This window comes from Monodelphis domestica, chromosome 4 (genome assembly GCF_027887165.1).
Source record: "Monodelphis domestica isolate mMonDom1 chromosome 4, mMonDom1.pri, whole genome shotgun sequence".
In the NCBI taxonomy this organism is placed as follows: Eukaryota; Metazoa; Chordata; class Mammalia; order Didelphimorphia; family Didelphidae; genus Monodelphis; species Monodelphis domestica.
The window spans coordinates 183,837,845-183,859,392 of NC_077230.1; the positions used below are offsets into that span (position 1 = coordinate 183,837,845).

Here is a 21,548-nt window from a genome sequence, read left to right on the forward strand (position 1 = left end):
CTAACATCTAATGGGGAATTAAGGTATATAGGTCAGGTAAAATCATCTCTCTGCTCATTAATTTTTAGTAGTTCCTATTCCTCTCACATTAACATTGAAGTTCTTTTGTTTGGCATCCATCTTGCCAAGGGAAATGTCTTGAGTCAGACAATTCCATTCCATTCCATCTTTTCTGAATAATTGTCTCCTGTATCATCTCTCCTTTTTCACTCATCTTTAATCTCTCTCTTTTTATAAAACGATTCTCTATAAGTTTCAAAAATGTTCATTTCTCCCCATTATAAAAAAAAACTTATTAGATTTATTCATCCCTGCTAGCTATTATCTTATCTCTTCTCCAGTTTCTGTAATACTATGTTTTTGTTCAGTCCTTTCAGTTGTGTCTGATTCTTCATGACCCCTTTTGAGGTTTTCTTGACAAGGATACTGGAGTGGATTGCCATTTCTTTCTCTGGCTCATATTACAGGTGAAGAAACTGAGGCAAATAAGGCTAAGTACCTTGCCCAATGTCACACAATTAGTAAGCATCTGAGACTAGACAGAAAATGATTCCTTCTGATTTCAGGCCCAGGATTCTATTCACTGTGCCACCTATCTATTTTTGATTCTTGACCAAGCTCAATGTCAATGTGTAGTATCTGCCTGAGTTATAGACCAAGGAGTTGAAATAACAGTAAGAAAAGAGATAGAAAGGGCAGTGGAAAAAAAACCAAGTTATTTTTAGATTTATGTCATATTGTGCACAAATCCTATTCATGTAAGAGTGAAAATTATGAGTGCTCAAATGGTGAGTTACTCAATAAGCTGAAGGTCAATGAACAGACTGGATTGTATTTGGAAAAATGCAAAAAAAAAATTGTGTTTGATTTCCAAGCTCGTCTGTAAAATAAATATCCATCTTTTTCATGTCAATATTTTTCTGGGGATATTGTATATTTGTGATTTATGGAAGAGTAGAGTGTCTGAAGATATCAAGTGAAGAAACACCCAGAGAACACTGTGAAGGAACATGTTGAGCCTAAGCAATTTTCAAAAGATTACCAAGAATTATGCAGGAGAAGCGATTTAACAGAATTTACCAAATAAATGTATGATAAAAAAAGAGTGACCTGCTCAGATTGTATGAGTGATGGGCAACCAATGTATAGTTTTCATGTTTCATAGATATTCTCACAATGTCAAGAGAATAAGAGGGTCCTCAAAATGTTGGTTGGACATCTTATGGTGGACTTATGGAAGAACACGGACAAGAGTTACCCAGTAATGGGAGAAATTAATGGGTTGTGATCTGCATCATGGAATGGAACAACTTCATTGATGAAATTCAAGATTCTTTCAGTTATTAGGGTATTTTAACTTTTTACAACTCAAAGTTGGTAGCAGAATGTTAATTTTCCAGTTTGATTGAAATAATAGATTTTTAGCACTTTATGGATTCAAATCATAAATTACTGTGTTGCAATTATTTTATTTTAGAAACATTAAGAGATGCTAAGCACCTCAGCAATCCAAGTGATTGATTCTTATAACAATTAATAGCATGATCAATGGAAATAATTCTGACTTCACAGGGTTTTTCAAAATCTTATTTTTATTCTAATCTTAATAAACACCATATAAAGTAAGCACTACTATGTACATTATGGAACAGAAAAGAGAATTGTATATGAAACCATGGACCTTTATTTTCATGGACATTTAGAAGGTTATATATCTACAACTATTGTTACTTTCCTAATTGGTGCACATCCATAGTGAAGACTCTGTGATGTATTAATGTGTGAATTTACTCCACCAAATCATAGAGAGCACAACTACAAATAATCTACTTGAAAATTTTTCAACTTGATTAAAGCACACATAAGTTAAGTGTATTGTTCACAGTCACAGAGATAGTAAGTGTCAGAGTTAGTTTTGACTTCAAGTTGTATTAGAAAGGATACTGTGGAGATATTTCTATTTGTATTAAATGAGATACTCTGACTGACTAGAGAGATACTAGGGGAAACCTCAGGGTGCCTAGTTATAATGGAGATAGAGATATTTCTGAGAGACAGAGAGATGCTACTAGAGGGGATACTCTGGGGTTGCCTATTGATCACTACTGATGGTTAATAAATTAAAATATTTCCTACCCTCCACCCTTCACTTCCCAGTTTTCCACCCATGCCCTCCTGCCACCCTTCCCCTCCCCCCTGTTAGTCAGCCACCTTTCTATGTAACTCAAAGGTGAACTGTGCGGTTTAGAGAAGATACTTTTTCCCTCTTTCTCAGGTAAAGAGGTTTATTGGGAAAAACAGGACAAGGATGGAAATTGAGGTGAGAGGGATAGGGTTATCCCTAATCTATAAGGAGGGTTAAGAGGATTTGGGGAAATGTCAGTCCTGTCACAACTCTGACACAAAAGTCTGTCAGGGAGATGGAAGGACAACTGTTTACTCTTCTTTCTTCTTCCTTCAAACTCAAATCTCAAATATACAATCAGCTCTTCACACTCTAAGCCGCCAACAAAAGTTAATTTCTTCTCAGCCTAAATCCAGAAGCCCCCCCCCCCCCAAGGGTCCTTCAGCCTAGGACAGAAACTAACAGGGGTCCAGGTCAGAGCTTCTTTCCCCTTTAGCCTGGCTTGACTCTCCAACTGTCTTTTCTGGGAATGTTCTATTTGGAATGTTCTTTCTTGATTGACAGCTGAGGTCCTTTACTTTGTTTTGCATGCATGAAATTCTCTCTTCTTTCATGCCTCTTCCACAAAGTTGAACCATCTATCAATTTTACCAAGCTTCTTAAATTCTTAAACACTATTGTCATTTCTTCATCTGTAAAATGGTTGTAATTATGAGTATCCCAATGGATAAAATACTTTCAAGGATCAAATTACATATAATTGAAGTCAAAGTCCTTAGAAAAGCAAAATATACTATATAATGACATATTCAACATATAGCACATTAAATATTTCACATTTAAAGTGGTTATTATTATTTAAGGGGAAATCACATAAACCAAGACAGAAATGTTCTTTAAATAATGTTTCTTACTTGGGAATGTCTTTATTTAAGCAGATCTACCTGAATTTCTTTAACTTGAAAGGTATGTGTTATAGATTAGAGCTGGAAAAGACCCTTCAGATCAACCTCCTCCTTTTGGAGATATGGAAACTGAGGGTAATTTGGAGTTCTACGATTTATCCAGGGCTCCACAGGCACTGTCTTATATATGACTTAGGAGGATTTGCATCCAGGTCTTCTGATGTACACCCTTTCTACTTCACAACAAACACTGCTTAAGAGATGTGGTTAGTGAACCTTTCTTGCTTCTTCTTATAACTTGGAGAACCCCAAACAAAGGATATCTTTCTATAGCTATAATAAAAAAGATGGACTTTCAGTTAATATATACTTATCTAAAATGGTTGAAGGGCCCTCAAGTTAAATAGAATTTGTACTTAGAAAAAGACAAACTATAATTAGACCTCTTAAAAATCATTCTTTGCACTCTCCTTTATATATTGGCTCTTTGTACATTCTTGACCCTATCCCTTAGGTGACCATCAGAGCTGGAGAGAATCCAGAAATAATGTAATCTGTGCCTCCTCACTTTAAAAATGAATAAAGTTTGCAAAAGTGAGTGAGAGGCTTCTCCAAGGTCATATAGTGACAGTTTTACTTTACTAGATTTTAGAGACTTCAACATTTACCTAAATTTGATATAAATTGATATAAAAAAATTCCTCAGCTGAAGGAATTCAGACCAAAGAAATCACAAAGTTATCTTGGGCTGTTTATACAGCATTCAAGAATACAAAGAGGTGATAGTTTCAATGTACTTTGTAATGACTCATGGAATATTGTGTTCAGTTCTGGACTAAGGAAGATTTAAGTTCTAGGTTAAAGAAGGATGCTGGTCACCACCTTCTTATATAGCTAACCCAATCAGACAATAAACCTTACTCAAGTTTTTACTATGTGCCAGTCATGATGCTAAACTCTGCAGATAAAAAAAGTCAAAAGATTGTCCTTGTCCTTGAGAAGGGAGGTATGAGTTTCATGTTTGATGTGATCTTGTAGGATGATGCAGTTTCAAAGGTTGTGATGAAAACCAAGAGTGAAGTCAGGTGGGAAATGATACATGGGATGATGATGTATTTTTGAAGTCAGGAAGATCTGTATTCAAATCTTGCCTCAGGCACTTAGTAGCTATGTGACTGTGGACTTGGCACTAAAGTACTCTGTGCCTTAGTTCCTCATCTGCAGAATTAGGGGATTGGGCTTGGTGGATTCAAAGGTCCCTTTCAACTCTAAATTGAGGATATTGTAATAATGTAGAGCAGTATTGGAGAAACTTTTAGAGGCCAAGTGCCCAAACTGCAACCCTCACACTGCATGTGAGCCTCCTGCCTTAACCCAGACAGGGGAGGGAGGAAGTCCTCCATTGGGCTGCTGGCAGAGAGGTAAGTGATGAGAGAAATGTCTTGAAGTGTCTGTGGAGACGGAGAGGGAAACAGTTCCCTCTGGCATGCATTCCATAGTTTCTCCAACATGGATCTAGTGTCCAGAGATGGCAAGCAGAGATGGGAAGGATTATGAGTCTATGTCATAAGAGGATAAGTTGAAGATAATAGTCATATTCAGCTTAGAGAAGAATAGACTCTGTGGGGACAAAATATATTCATGTATTTTAAGGTCTAGCATGTGGGGGATGGAAAATCCTGGCTTTATTTGGCTCCTTAGGGCAGAATTAGGGGAGAAGGCATTCCTCTTGAGGCAGCACTCCTGACTCTTCAGACTTTCTCTCATACCATTTATTATATAGTCCCTCCAGCTCTCATATCCTATAATTCTGCAATAGTCTCTATCCTCAAAATACTTGTAAACACCAAAAGACAATTAATATATCCAAAATACTATTGGATTTTGGTGGGGGTAAAGATCAGTGTCAAAGGGCATTTCATCAGTGAGGTTGGATTTGAACTGAAGCATTAAGATAATCATTTGGGAAGAAATCACTTTGTAGCTTTGCCTAAAACTATTATATTCTGTTTTAAAGGTGGATTGGATATTAGGGTTCAAGCTGGAGTAAAAAGCAAACACATTAAGGGACCCTACAGTAGTTACCAAAGGGGTAAAAAAGTGAAAGGGGCAGTGATCATGAAATAGGAGATAATCTTGGGAAAAGTCAGCTTCTGATTTTTCCCTTTCTCTTTTTCCTTTAAGATAGGAAAGACTAAAGGAGTCTATGGAAACACCCTGGGAACTAATTAGAAGAACTTAAAAGGCAACTCTGTGCTTTCCTTGTGAGCTCTAGGTAGGTAGGCAAAGGTTTCTTCTGGGAAAGAAAGTAAAGACTAAATAGAATATACCTCTGAGCTCTTGGAACCTAAGTTGCCCTGATGCTTAAAGCCCCAGAGCCATAACTCACTGAAGAACTGAAATGATATTTAAGAAAGGGTTCACAGAGAGTTAGGTTATTGGTTATTTAAGTTAAAACAAGAGTAGTTAAAACCTGGAGGAGAAAAATACCAATTGGCCTACAGATATATCTATTTCTTTTTCTTCCCTTCCCTCCCTACCTCCCCCCAAAGCCCTTAATTTCTGCCTTAGTATCAGTTCTAAAAGCATCAAGCCCTTGGCTAAGCAATCAGGGTTAAGTGATTTGTCCAGTTTCACACAGCTAAGAAGTGTCTGAGATCATATTTGAACCCAGGACCTCCTGTGTCTAGGCCTAGATCTCAATCCACTGAGCCACTTAGCTGCCCTGAACATATACTCAACAATAATTGGGTTTCTATATTTAAAGGTCACAGGAGAAATATCGACAGCATAGGTTCTCTAGAAGTAATTTTGATTTCTTCTAAATACTATGCTATCAGTTTAAGCAAATTTCCACATGTGAGTCCTATGGTCTAGACTAGGCTTGAACAGCTTAGTTTCTCCTAGGCATTAATAACTGTCAAGGAGACATAGTCAGTATGTTCTTCTATTCAATTATATGTTTTCTATTAAATAAATTAAACTCTTTATTAAAATAACTGAACATAAAGTTGGCAAAAAATGTCAATAAAAAATTAAAGCATCATTATTATTGCTATTACATTTAAAAAATTTCCTGTCTTGTAGATTCATTCTTAGACACCAACAGTTCTTATATTCTCTGAGGTCACACTAATGCCCATTTCAGAAATTGCTATATCATGGCAATCTACACTGAATGATAATTAAAGAGTTTGATTTCTAAGACCCCAATAAATTAAGTTCTTATTGCTTTAAGGACTTGGTGATAAATGCAAATTTAAAATCAGAAGTAATTGATGTAGTAGGCTATTGACTGTCTTTTAGGATTACCCCCTTCCTGAAATCTGTTTGCCTTCTTTTCTTGCAGACCTCTGGAACGGTCCAGTGAAGATGTGGATATTATTTTCACACGACTTAAAGAAGTTAAAGCTTTTGAGAAATTTCACCCAAATCTTCTTCATCAGATCTGTTTGTGTGGTTATTATGAGAATCTGGAGAAAGGAATAACATGTAAGAAATTTCAGCTTCCATTGTCTTTATCTTGAGTTCAGATTGCCCTCTGGGGATGAAAAACATCTAAGAAACCCAAATGGTCATTTCTGAGCTTTGGATCTAGGCAGAATGTCAGAAGCAACAACAATTCTTATAAAACTTGTTTTATCTTCAGGTGACTTGTAGCTTATAGTTATGGATATATAAAATTATGTCTTTCATATTTCTATTTATTATTTCTTTCTCTGAAGCTGGATATTCACTAACTATTCAAATATTTATGTAGTTGTATATAATGTTCTCTTGTTTCTATTCATGATTTAATCTTAAATATTAAATTGCACATTGAAGATGAAGTTAGGAGACAGAATTTTGAACTCCTGGGTCAGTATCACCATTTACTGTATTGATGTGTAGTCTTTTTATGTTTTCTTTGGGAAACTCCTTTATTTATGAGAGTATTTTTTTCTCTTGCTTTTTGCTTCTAGTTTGGGGTCACTGGTAAAGATGACATATTTATATTCATATTTTAAAATCAAAACACAATAATGCCTTCCCCGACACAAAGAAGACATGAGCCAATATGACAGAAACTTAGTTAGAAAAAAGAGGCAGCTCATTTAATGCCATGGCTTTCAACTAATTTGAAGAATAGTTTTGTTCACTCCCTGCATCAAGAAAAATTTAAGAGTTTAAAAGTGTCAAGGAAGCTTCAGTGTTCTCATTTGAAGTGTTATGAAATCCAGAAATATCTGAAGTTGAGGGGTTGAGTATTGAGAATTAAGAGAGAGGAGAAGAGTGGAGAGACCTCTCTTTTCAAAGTGGGGTTCAGGGGAGACAGTTGATGTTTAGGGTTGGCTCAGAGATAGAAAAGGGGTTTTGAAGATTTCCCCCTTCTGCCTTCCCTCCTTAGTGATGTCTTAGCAAATCTCCTAGATTTTCTTTTGTCCCTCTCTGTCCCCCCCACCCCCCACTACTAGAGACCAAAGGGTCTTCCCTTGATCTGTTCACTCACACTTGATTCACAGCTTGGGGAAAAGATAACTTTTAATGTCAACTCAATCAGGGTAATAAAAAGGAATAACTGGCAGGGAAAGAATGGAAAAGCAAAGCGGGAATAAGGGTGTCCCTGCCTCTATCTAAAACATTTTCCCTCCCTCCCTGAGTTTGAGGGGAACTCAGGCTTTGGCAGCTAGAGCCCCCTGAGAGAAAAGCAGGTTGAGTCACCTTGAGGTTTGGCCCCTTGGCCACAGTTCCGACCCAGGGCGGACCCAGTCTAACAGAGATTCAAAATGCCTTTGCTCAGATTTCTCTTCTCTGGGTCCCTTCAATTGGGAAGTATTGGGGGGGAAAGGATTTCCAGTCACAAACAGGAAAAAATGGGTAACCCTTAGGAGAAAGGCTTTTTCAACCTTCTCTCTTCGACTTCTCCCAACTGAAAGAAACCAACTGCTCTTCCAGCCAGAATCTCCTGCTCCTCCAGATTCCAATCTCCTGGAGCCCCTCCTCCGTGGAGGTGATCAGTTCCACACACTCCTCAGCCTGGCACTTTTTCTTATGTGTCAGCCTCTGTCACTTATCTATATTAAAATGTAAATAAAAATACTTTTCAATGCCAAACACAAATGACTTTAGAATTGCCTACTATTTGGATTACCTCTAATGCTACTCTCTTATTTGCAAAGCTAATTAGCACGTTGCCAGCACTTAAATGGTTTATATATTTATCTAACAGAGCACTAACTTTAATGAATAAAGATGAAAGACTTTTATTTGTTCAAATAACAAAACAATTTTATTTTGGGTGATATATTTATTTTCTTTTATATGTGAGTTCTATGTATGGCAGCTGTTGCCTACAGTGATGAGAGAGACCAAGAGAGACAGAGAGAGAGTGAGAGAGAGACAGAGACACGAGACACAGACAGCTAACTTGGATCCTTAAATTTATTTTTCATATTTCCTTCTTGCTATAGAATCTTTTAGAGTGTTTAAATAGATTTCCTTTTCCTACCAATATTTTGTGCATGATAGAACAGAATAGAATAAAAGAGGTTTAGATTTTAGTGTATTGGTAGGGCAGGGCCATTAGAAATAACTAATATCATATTTTGTGCTCCTTGGTTCAAGAAAAAAAAAAACCCTAACATTTCATTTTAAAGAAAATTCAGATAAAAAAGAAAAAAAATCACCATTATAATTTAGTTAGTGAATATTAGCTATAGTATAATGTTAAAGTCAGAGTGTGAATAAAGGAAGCATAATATTTAATTACCAGGCATCAATTTGACAAACATGTTCACCAAAAGGTACTGGGATGGGCTTAAGATTCACTTGAAAAGGAACAGACATGGAGAAACCCCCTCTTCATTTTCTGAATATTCTGTTCTACACCCTCAGTAGAGAAGCCCTCATTGTCTTCATCCTGTTGACTCTTGAGGTGTCTTTCTCAACAGCCACAGATTCCTCCATAACTTTATTAAGGAGATGATGTTTCTCAAGGACTCACTTCTCTAGTTTGAGGAGTTGTGATGAAAATTGATGACAGCAGAAAGCAATTTGACAGAAGATAGTGCCAAGAACAATGAAATGATTGTGATCGAAAGAATGGAAGTAGACATTGCTATCATTTCTCTTGAAAAAGCCAACAAGGACCCCAGAAAGTGAAGCAAATCCCAGTGTATCCCTAAGGACTCTTAAGGGATCTCCCTGGCCATCCAAGATCCTGAGCTTTAGAACAAATCCCTTTCAGTGGGATTATACAAGCTAATAAAGATTTTTGTCTAAATGGGATGCTCCATGTGGTTGTCATTTAAAATTTAATGGGAAGAAACAAAATATTTGTTAAGCACTTGCTATGTGCCAATTAGGTGGCACAGTGGAAAATGTGCGAGACCTGGTGTCAGGAAGACCTCATCCTCCTGAGTTCAAATCTGGCTTCAGACATTTACTAGCTATGTGACCCTGGGCAAGTCTCTTAACTCTGCTTGCCTCCATTTCCTCATTTGTGAAAGGAACTGAAGAAGGAAATGGTAAGCCTTTCCAGTATCTTTGCCATGAAAACCCCAAATGGGGTCATGAAGATTTGGATATGACTGAAAACAACTGAACGACAACAACAACAACATGTGCCAGGCACCGTGCTAAGCAATTTACAAATATGATCTTACCTAATTCACATAACAACATTGCAAGGTAGGTGCTATTATTATCTTCATTTTATGGCTGGGAAAACTAGAGTAGGCAGTCAACAGCTAGTAAATATCTGGGGCTGGATTTCAACCCATTCTGTCTCCAAGCCCATAGTTCTTTCTACTTCACCACCTGACTGGCTGCCTCTGCTTTAAGGCTTATAACATCACAGAATCATAGATCTGAATTGGAAAGACTCCCAAATTCTTATAAGGAAATAGGTTTAGTGATGAGTATCAGCCAGATTTTTAAGAGTAATTTATTTTGGTAAATGGAGAGGATTGAATTTGTGTATATGCATTTAGAAATTTTTGTTCTAGTTTCATACTGCTTGATGAGTGGCCTGAAAGATATAAATATTGCCAGCCTCAGGCTTGTTCCCTTTCTTTCTCTCTGTTTCATAGGCTCCAGCTTCATAGCTTCTGAGTACCTTGTTGTCCCAATTATCTACCATGATCCTATAGGACAATCTTTATTCAGGTGAAGCCCACAGCCCTAAAGATTAACACTAGTCATTTGTACTAGAAAATTTGGCCCTCCTTCCACCAACTTTCCTTTAATTGATTTATGATTAATTTATGTTTCCAAGGCTGATGTTAATAACAATAATTATTTTGTTTTCCCAGCCCACCTCACAAGAAGAAAAAGAAATAGATTTTCTACATCATTCCACTGCCAAAAAGCACCAACTTTTGCAAACGTAATAGAAATAACCTGAGATTTTTAGAAGAATATGTTGATATTTTTTCTTTTCTTTGACTCTCAAAAAAGGGTTCCTGAGAATCTTCTATATCGAGCAGATGACACACAAGTGAATGGAGAAACACTTAGGATACAGAGATGGTCAATATTTTGAGGATTTAACAACTTTGCTCTGTAAGATTAATGGCGCCCTTCCAATATTAGGCTTAACATAAAATCTAAGGAACTCAACTTCTGGTGTTAATGATAACCATAGATCACAGGAAGTGAGGGAAATTAGGCAAAGTATGTGTGTTTTTCATGAATAAGTGTAGGGGCCTGGCAAAATGTGGAGTGAATATTCTCTGGTATCCTAAATAATCAACGACCAATTAATGCTTGTATGTAGGATGCTCAATTTAGTAAATCATTTTCCAAAAATATTTTGCTTAGTTATACTAAATATTGCCAGATAATTATAGTACTATGTTCTCATTCAATAGCCCCATCTAATATATTACAGCATTGCCTTTCATGAGCCTCTCATTCCTCCAGGGTGAATTTCTATGCTTCTAAATGTAATACCCTGTTACAATGATTGTCTATTTTTAAACCTAAGGAGAAATACAATGACACTTAAAGGCCACATGATTCCATCCTCTTTGGCTTCAGGGAGTGTATTTTAGACAGTCAACTAAGAGCTTAATCAGTCATCTGAAGCCCCTGGTTAGAAAAATTCCTGACCTTCAGACAGAGATTGAACTTATATATATAATATTTACATATATATTACATAAAAGATATAAGTTTATATAACTTCTAGTTAACTCCTGGCCTCTTTGGAATTGAGGTGAAATTCAAAGTCCTGGAATTTGGGTAATGAAATAGTAGATGATATTATAGGAAGTTAGAGAAAGAGCTACTTGTTTCTTGGGACTTCCCCCAGTTTGGATATTCTGCTCTGAGATTTTTTTTTTGTTCTACATATATGAATTTTTTTTCATTTTCTCTCTTTTCTGCTACATCTCAGTCCTATTTTTGTTTCTTAAAGGTGTGCTGGAAAGCCACATATTTTAATATCTGGAAGTCTCTCTCATTACAGCTAACTCAGTTTCTCTATGCAGGACCCATAGGATGTAAAGAAATCTCCCTCCCAGTTGGATTAGTTTTCTTATCTAGTACCATTTCACTTCATTTAATGGTTTTCAAAGACCTCATGTGAAGTTTTGGTGTTTATAGATTTACTGAGACACGTCTTCACTTAGTTAAGGTATCAGAGCTAAAATGGGGTGAAGTGGTTTCAAATCAACCCTTACATTAGTGTGGATCATTAGACAAATATCATCAAAGTAAATTTGTTGCTACCATTTTGAAAACTTGATTCAGCTAAAGGAAATGTGAACCCCTTAAATGACTGTCAAGTTGAACAACACTTGATTTGCAATTTAAGTTCCAATACAGGAGAAAGAATCCTAATGCTGGAATCAGAGTAGTTAGTACATGGCTTCAAATCCTCCCTCTGTTGCTTATAATCTGAGTGACCTTGGACAAGTTAATCAACTTTCCTGGATAGATCTCCATTTTCTTATCTGTAAAATGAAAAGATTGGAGTAGAGAATAGCTGATTTTCCTTCTAGCTTTAAAACTAACAATCCTTTGCTCCCATTGTAATTCCTACCCATGATATCTCATGAAGTGAATTCTTTTTGGCTTGGTTCATGATAGATACATATTCATCAAGATCCCAGTGATTCCTATGAAGCAAATCGATTCTGGAAGGTATATAATTGATTCTAAATTAGTTTCCAAAAGATTATCCTTTACCTTACTAGGCATTAGTGTGAGAAAATGATTTGTAGCCTTCAAAGGAAAGGCTCCTAATGTGACCCTTATAAGTATCCATGCCACCTGCATGTTGAAGAATGGACAAGATCTTTGGAAGAAGTGGATCTCATGGCAAGAGTCTTAATTTCTGACTATGTGTTTTAATTACAGTTCAAGTAATAATTAACTGAATGACTATAGGCAAGGCACTTGACCTCATAGTATAGTTTTCCTCTCACTAAGACAAAGTCAACCAATAACTGTTCTACATGTTTTGTAGGACTGTTTTAAAAATTAAATGAAACAGTATACAAGAAAGAGTTTTTACATGGGAAGAAGAAAATTATAGCTACTCTAAGGTAGTCATCTGAAACTAGGTAAAATGTTGGACTTGGTAAATATAGATGGCAAAGATGTATAACAATGATTATTTAGATATAGTATTTTTGTTATGTGATTTGATGTTGATTTAGGAGAGAAATTGCTCAATTAGTCTTTTTCTCTTATTAGAAATGTGAGATTATGCCAACCTACTCTAGATAGGTGGGATAAAGATGAGCTATCATGATATTTTTCTGAGAATTTCCCCATATAGGGTCTTTTAAAAAGAAAACTTAATTGCTAATGATGGCAACCAGCAAAAGGGAATAGGCCAGTCTTGAAGAGAGACTTAAAAAATTATCAGTTGCTTTAAAAATTTTTATTTACTATTTGCAGAAAGGTTTGACTAGCCTTCACATAATTAATAGTAACATAAATGATGCATTTGATGAAAAGGAATGCTGACTCTTGTAATAGATAATAATAAGGGACTATATTTGATGGGTAATTGATAACTAATAATAATAATCCTGTGTATCAGTGACAATAGCCTAAAATGGGGGCAGCTAAGTGGCTTAGTAGCTTGAGAGCCAAGCCGAAAGGCAGGAGATTCTAGATTCAAATCTGGCCTCAGACACTTCCCAGCTGTGTGACCCTGGACAAGTCACTTTACCCCCATTGCCTATCCCATTCTTCTCTTCTGACTAAGAAGTACACAATATACAGTACTGATTCTAAGGTGGAAGGTAAGGGCTTAAATTAAATTAAATTTAAATTTAAAGTTAAATTTAAATTTAAAAAAGGCTTAAATTGATTTCCCTGTTAGCTATTGTCAAGAAAATTTTGGATACATGAAGAGACTTTGCTTCTGAAAAATGAATATTATATTAAGAACTTTTCCTTCCTTTACTCTCTATAGAGAAAGAGTGCTGGACTTAGAATCAGAAGGCAGAGGTTCAAATTCCCTTTAAACATTCAGTAGTTGTATGATCCATTTAACCTCTCCGAGCCTCAGTTTTTTAATCTATGTAATGAAAATAATGGCATATGTATTCTATACAGTTGCCTAAGATATTTGGTAGCTGTGTCATTCAGAAACTTTGATTGATGAACTAAAAAGAGAACTAGATTTTCTAAAGAATTGTCATATGATCCTCATTAATTCTCTGCCAGAAACTGTGAATTGAGGATAAAAGATCAACTTTTTTCTCCCATCTCCCTATTGGAGACAGCTATTTTAAAAGATACTTTTATTTGTATAGAGATTTTGAACCATGTACTTCATAGTCCTGTCCCTATGACCCGTTCTTTGTATGGAATAGATGAGAAATACTGTCTAAAATATGCATAGGAGGTGGAGTTTCTAACCCTAATTTTTATGGCATCCCAAGTAAAAGAGAGACTGAGATTCAAAATTGAGACGCTCCTTACATAGTCATTTATTAAGTTTTCTTGTTGACTCCGTAACAATAAACAAATGAATGACTGAGTACAACAGTATCTTTTCTTTAAAATAATACTTTATTTTCCCAGTTACATATAAATAACAGTATCTTTTCAAGGAGAATCTATTGACTGTTTTAGGAGGATAATTTGTTAGACAGCATATGATGTAACATGCTGGTCTGGAGAGCTTATTACTAGATTATAAACACTCTGAAGGCAAAAATCATGTCTTATTTTTCTTTATTTCCTTTATAGGCTACAGTAGTATGTTGCACATCATAGGTGATTTTTAATAAATGACTTCTACATGAATGAATGAATCAATGAATGAACGAATAAATAAATGGTGATTTAAATGTATGGCAGTATATGATAGAAAGAGCACTGAACTTGGAGTCAGGAGATCTGCACTTGATTCTAGGCTCAAATAATTGTTGTATACATTTGGGGAAACCACTTAACTGCTCTGTGCCTCAATTTCCTTATCTGTAAGATAGAGTTTACAACTCTATTATATCTCTTGCCCAGAGTTTCTGTAAAGTGATTTTTAAAAGTCAGTTATAAAACATAAATGTGAGCTATTAGTTATGCTAAAGTTAGGTAGATTTTGATATATTCTGTCCATTTGCTTGTTTTTACATGTGTGGGAAATATTTTGCTTTAATATATGCATTCTTTGGAAGATAACACTTAATTGGCATTTAGATTATGTTTTATTTAAGGTTAGCAAAGTACCTTACATGCATCATCCCACTGGGGGTACTAAAGATATTATTATCTCCATTCTACAGATGAGAAAACTTGAGAGTTAAAGAAGTTAAATGATTACCAAATCAAAGAATTGAAATACGAGAAGATACACTGAAGATGAAAACTATTTTGAACATAGTTCAATCTTTCTTTAGAAAAATTTCAAGGATCATATTGTCCATCATAGCTAACATAAATTACTGTTTTCTGTGGTTTTTGAAGATTCCATTGCTACATAATTCTCTTTGATAGAGTATGGGACAAACTGTCTTTCATAACAGCTCAAAACAGATCTGTATGTTTATGTAGGGGTATAGCAACATACTATAAACTTGGAGAAATGGATTAGAGATAGGAATATTTTTTAAAAAGGAAAAGCTCTTTTTTAATAAAAGCAAAATTCATTTTTTCCATTTTTGTGAAAAAAATTTATTTGGTGAAAATCTAAAAACAAACTTATCAAGTAATGAAAATCATTTATCCTTATTCTGTTTATGCTACTTCTTTTCAGTGTTTCGCCAAGGTGATATTGGAACAAATTGGTATGCAGTATTGGCAGGATCCTTGGACGTTAAAGTATCTGAAACTAGCAGTCACCAGGTAAGGGTTCAACTTCTTTATTTTAAAATCAGGCTTTGTTTTAAAAAATAGCAAATATAATATTTTACATAAAAGCAAATTATTGTTATTTTAAAACTCTTACTTTCTGTCTTGAAATCAATAATATGTATCACTTTCAAGGTAGAAGGATGATAAGGGCTAGATAATGGGGGTTAAGTGACTTGCCCAGGGTCATACAGCTAGGAAGTGTCTGAGGCCAAATTTGAATCAAAACCTCCCTAGAGATATAGGCCTGGCTCTCAATCTACTGAGCCACTTAACTGTACCCAAAATAAATTTATTAAAAATGGCCCAGATAATTCTGCATTTTTTCCTTGTATTAAGTTTCTCACCATCAAAATAAATTCTTTCTTTTTATCCTTCTTAGCATTTCTGTGACATTCTCTCAGGATTCTGTTCAGTCATAACTCTTTACTTTTTACTATGCTGTGGAGGGTTAGGAGATGAAAGAGAATTCTGATTGTCCTCATTTATACTTCAATGTCTCTTTTTCTCTCTCAATCTCTTTCTTTATTTCTATCTCTGTCTTTCTCCCTTCCTATCTCCATATAAGAGAGGAAGATTGATTACTTGGGAAGATAGAAATGAAAAAGGACAGCTTAAGACCAAATGGTGCACTTGCCCTCAGTACAATGGGCTCTTAGCTTTCAGAACCTTTTTTTCCCCCATTCCATGACAAGATCTTAAATTTTCCATGATGTGCTTTTGGGAGAAACAGTGATAGCAACATCTTGAATCAACCTATCTTCCACATGGGTTGGAATCAACCCATCTTCCACATGGGGAGGCTGGGCTCCATGTGAGCCAGGGCAGCAGGGGAGGTGACAGTCTTCATCCAAAAGGTTACTTTCATCACATACCAGTGAGGATGCAGCATTCCATGACTTATACAGGTGGTGTGGTTTTAGGGAGGGCTGGAAAGTAGCACCATCACTAGCTAATTTTGTGTCTAAGATAGGAGCATAATATTGCCTCACCCATGCTAATGGCATACAATTCTTGGCAAAGGAGATAGATATTTTAAGTATTTTCTACAGGGTTTGGAGTGAGAGGATCTTGGTTCAAATCTACATCACTTATTTTCTTTTTTTAAAATAACACTTTTTGGTCTGATTTGAAGCTGAAACCTATATGTGTTGTTAGAATATGATCTCTTTGTCATTAGGTACTTCCTTATTTTTCGATTTGTATCTTCAGTACTCTTTGTACATAGCAAGGATTTAATAAACATCTTTTCATTGATTCATTCATTCCTCTATTCATTCATCCATTCACATCTCTCTTATTTAGAGAAGTCATTTCACTTCTTTGGGACTCAGTTTCCTCATCTGAAATATGAGGAGTTTGGACTAGGATAATCTTTGAGATCTTGACTAATTCTATACCTTTGATCCCATGATTCTTTGAGTTTGTGTGTGGTGATGCTGGGAGGGACCCCATTATCTTCCACCTTTATCTAGGTGACAGAAATTACTTTAGACAAATCCTTTCATTACCAAAATTGGGAGGAGCCTTAAAATGAAAATAGCAGATATAGAATGGCTTTTGAGAATACATTTTGATTGTGAAGCAGAGACTAAGATAGTACTGGACACCTAAAAGAGAGGAGAGCCCAAAGAGGAAGGAACCCTCGAATGAAGGGAAGGCTGGAGTGTGAGGAGGGTGCCAAACTTGCAAACAATAGTTATAATGACATCAAACACTGCTTTTTCTTGTTTTTTTTTTTTTGTTGTTGTTCTGATCAGTGGGGCTGTTTTGTGGCTGTAGTGTTAAATTCAGAAACAGAAGATGGCCAGCAGAGGGAGCTATTTTATCATGCAACATTTTTATTAATGTGTTGGATGAAAGAATGCTTTGTCTAATTTGGAGCTTATTACCGAGCTGGGAAGGATAGCTAATCTGTTGGATTCTACAGCCAGGAGCCATACAGATCTTGATGAACTGGAACAATGATCAGATAAAATAAGATCAAATTTCTTAGTGATAAAGGTTAATTCTGCATTTGGATTTAAGAATAATCTCAAGTTACAAGATAGGTAAAGTATGTAAGATCTGGGTAGTTTTAATGAAATGCAAACTCGGTTGCTTCATGTCTCAACCAAAAAGTCAGTACAATATTGGACTTCATTAAGAAATGCTTCATATACAGAACAAAGTGTATTATAGTTTCATTGCATTGGGCTACAGTTTGACCATAGCTCAAGTACTATCTTCAGTTCTAGATACCCTATTTTAGATGACAAGCAAGTTGGAGAGTTTCCAGAATAGAGAAGCAGAATGCTGAATGACTTTATAACCATATCAAGCAACTCAAGATGTTTTGCCTGGAAAAATATTAGGGGTTGAGGGTGGGGGGCAGATCTTTATGGTGGTCTTCAAATATTGGATAGGCAACCACATGGAAGCAAAATTAGGCTTGTTCTTGAGTTTAAGGACAGCTAGGTAGCACAGTGGATATATGCCTAGAGATAGGAGGACAAGTTCAAATCCAGCCTCAGACACTTACTAGTTGTGGGACCCTGGACAAGTCACTTGAGCTCCATTTGCATCTTTGCCATAGAAACTTCCTGGACAACATTGGCATACCATGGTCCATGAGGTCTCCAAGAGTCAGATATGACTGAACAACTGAACGGTAGCAATTGGGTTCTAGGAGACAAAACTAGGACCAGTTATTAGAAGGTTCAGAGTCAAATTTCAGTTTGACACAAACAATCTTAACAATTAGCGTTACCTCAGGCTAGAATGTCAGGAACTAGGCTCCCCATCACAAGACAGGCTCTTAAGGAAAAACTGCATTACTGACCACTTGTTGGCCATTTTGTAGAGGGGAGTTCTTGTTATTTCCATTCAGAAATCCTCTGACTCTATATAAAGTAGACTGCCAACCTACTGGCTTGCTGCAGCCTATATTAATTTTAATACATTAGCATTTTAAGACAAATACCTTGAGAAACAGTGGCCAAAGATATCAGGGCTGAGTTCTTGGCATGACCTTGACCCTTCTGACATCTGACATCTGACCTGACATCTTCTTGGATTCCTTCAGGTTCAAGCCCAGATTCAGATGCTCTGTCTTTTCTATCTTCCTCAAATTCCAAATTTTTAGGAAATTTAGCAAAATTTTAGGTCAAATGCCCCTATCCTCTCTGCCTACTATTTTATTCTCTCTACATCTAGGAGAAAGAGTCTGGATGTGAGAGGGACTTGCTAAATGGAAAGAAGAAAAGACAGTCTATAAGAAAGAAACCCTCTTCTTGGAGAAATTTTCTGAAAATGTGCCTTGCCTGCTCTCAGCATTTAGTCCAACCCTAACTTGTGGATTCCTTTGCTGCTGATTTAAAAAGAAAGAAAGCAAGCTATTTTCCTTAATGTGATAGTCCCAGAAAGTGTTTAGGGAATGCCATTTCTAGTCTAGTCACTCCTCAAGAATGAACTGTATTCTAAAAGTTCATTTAGAATAATTTGGCATTTTGAAACTCAGAATACAATTCTCCACAGAAGCACTGTTGTCTGTGGTAAATTGTTTTCTAGGAAAATCTGCAGAAGCTCATGTAATCTGCAATCCACCAGAAATATGGTAGTAATGAACTTTTACTTTTCTAGAACTTAATACTATATGAGACAGTGTCTCTATAGATTCAGAATCCATTGCTCTGGAAAATGGATTTAGAATTCTAGTATGGATCACTAAGAAAACATTTCCCTCTGTCTTTCTCCCACCAGCTAGACAATGGTAGAAAGAAGGGCTTCCCCAGATTCCAATTACTTCTGTGGACCAAGAGGTATGTCTAGTAGTTTGGGGGTGGACGTGGCAAAAGAGTAAGAATAGACATAGGAAGTATACAAGGGTTTGCTAGAGCTCAGAGCAAATGCTTTCTAAGAGTTAATTATTAAAATTTTAATGTGAATATTTACTCCTCAGAAACTAGCAAATGCTGCAAATTAGGACTTGATTTATAGAGCTGATTGTTAAACATTTATCAGCACACTACTAAGGTGAGGAGTATAGGCTCACTAAATTTAGATCTGTAAATACTTTAGACCCTTTTTAGAGAGGAAAGAAGCAAGATATAAGGAAGTTAGTGTCTTAACTATAATTGAGGGAAGTAAGAGAAGGGGAGGTATCAAGGATAAGATGTTCTGTGGTGCCAGGGTTTTCTTCCAGTCGAAATGCCTGGAGACCTTTGTTCATCCCCAGACTTATCCTAATCCTCCCCCCCTCCAGCTCCTTCCTTTCTCACACTAGCTAAGGGATTGGCTAGCCTACTTCCTTTTTCACTTCTACAACCCATTGTTTCCACATAGGCCTTTTCTCCTTTAAGGAACACTGGAGAACATAAGTTTATCTTTACCTTCCTGTTTCTGCAAAAAGCATCCCTTTTGTTTTTACTTCTAACTGGAAATGGTAGTAAATGATTTATTTCCTCTTCAGCCTTCTGGCTGGCTGCCTTTTCCTTTTGTCACTTAAGCTTTTTAGGGAAAGACAAAGTGACACTCAATCACCCGTAGATCTTTGAATGTATTAAGTGAAGAAGGAAGATCCATCTAATTTGAGAAAAAATGAAAACTATACCCAGACTTTATGGGAGTTGGACCTAACTGGGTATTTGAGAAAGCAGGCAATGAAGAGATGGGATAGAAGCCATGGAAATGCCATGAGGACAGTTCTGGGAGAAGGATGGGGTAGCAGTTAGGTTGGAGGGTTTTAAGAAAGAGCTTTTGTATTATTTAGTTTATATAAGCCTCTTTCAAATCCTTCCTGCTTTATACTCTTCTCTTCATAGATACCCCTATATTCTGTAATCCAGTTCACTTTACTAATCTTTTCTAGTTCACCCTTGTTTTCTACCATTTTTGGACCTTGTTCTTTGGGATAATGAGATTTCAAGCTGGGTGGTATCTTAGAGACCATCTAGTTTAACTCCCTCATAATAAAAAAAAAAATAAGGCCCCAAGAGATGGGATGACTTGGAGAAAACCACAATCAACAGTACAACTGTTATATATATATATATATATATATAATAGATATAGATATATAGATAGATATAGATCAACTTTCTTGATTGGTGAGGAAATCAAGTCATTAACTGAGCCCCACAATTTCAGGTCCTAGTTTCTTCTCTTGTAGCTTGTTTTCTTCACTAAGATGAAAGAAATGCCTTGAATTAGTTTTTCCTCTCTCCTAGGCACAAAGTCAGCTTTCACCTTTTCTTGTTTTTGTGCCTGCAGTTGTTCTCAACTTCTCCAATTTGGCTTGTCTTTATTTCACAACTTTCTTTGTCTCAGTGAAATATTTTCCTTATGTTACTCTTGGGCAGGAATTCTTAATCTTTCTTAAATCCTAGATCTCTTTAGAAGACTGGTGAAGCCCATGAATATCTTCTCAGCATAATATTTTAGATACATAAAATAAAAATAAAATTATAAAGGAAACCAATAATGTTAAAATACAGTTATAATAGTTCATAGAACCTAAAGTAAAAAGCCCAAGCTTCAAAGTACCTCACTTTGGAACTAGTTCATTTAATTTCCATTTGGAGAAATTCCATACTAGGACTTAATTCATCTAATTACTTCAAGATGCTCTTTCCAAGTAGAACACCCTATTTTCAGGAGACATGCTTAAGGATGCCATATTGCCACAAGGACACATCCTTCCTTACAATATTTCAGTAGATTTTTTGCTTCTCCCCTCTTATATATATATATATACCTGTATGCAATCTCAGTTCTCCATTAAATTTTGGTGGGAAGACAACTAATAGGTCAAAATTTTAGTAAAAATAAATGTGAAAGGTTTATATATACATACACATATCTCTATTTGCATGTATGCATGTATATATGTATTTTCTCTACATTTTTAAGGAAATCAGAACTACAGGTGAGTGTTGGAGTAATGAAAATGATCCTGTAGACATCCTCACTTCTCACATGTTTGAGAACATGCCCAAGAGATTTTCATGTGTTTACAGAAAAATACCAAATGGAAGGGAAGAGAAGATATGTATGCATCTACTGTATCATATTCACATTAAAAAATAATAAAACTATGCCCCTGGCTATATTGCCATCCCTATTGAGAACATTGGCAAATCTTATGGGGGAAGAAAGACTGGAAATGAGAGGGGAAGGACAGAGTAAGGGTAATAGCAAGTGGCTTAGAGATGTACCAAATAAGCCTTAGAAATCAGTGATATGGG

At 36.0% G+C, this 21,548-nt stretch overlaps 1 protein-coding gene and 1 non-coding gene across 5 annotated transcripts in view; both read left to right on the plus strand.

The window, feature by feature from the left end:
- Positions 1 to 21,548, plus strand: part of RAPGEF4 (Rap guanine nucleotide exchange factor 4) — a 407,942-nt gene that overhangs the window by 79,269 nt on the left and 307,125 nt on the right. For all 4 annotated transcript variants that reach the window (XM_007494386.2, XM_007494385.2, XM_056794003.1 and 1 more), the window contains exons 2-3: positions 6,380 to 6,522; positions 15,230 to 15,318. In XM_007494386.2, coding sequence (XP_007494448.2) covers positions 6,380 to 6,522; positions 15,230 to 15,318 — 232 coding nt within the window. The remainder of the gene's footprint in view (positions 1 to 6,379; positions 6,523 to 15,229; positions 15,319 to 21,548) is intronic.
- Positions 6,557 to 6,620, plus strand: MIR7307 (microRNA mir-7307). The gene has a single exon (NR_127517.1). It is a non-coding gene; the product is annotated as a microRNA mir-7307 (primary transcript).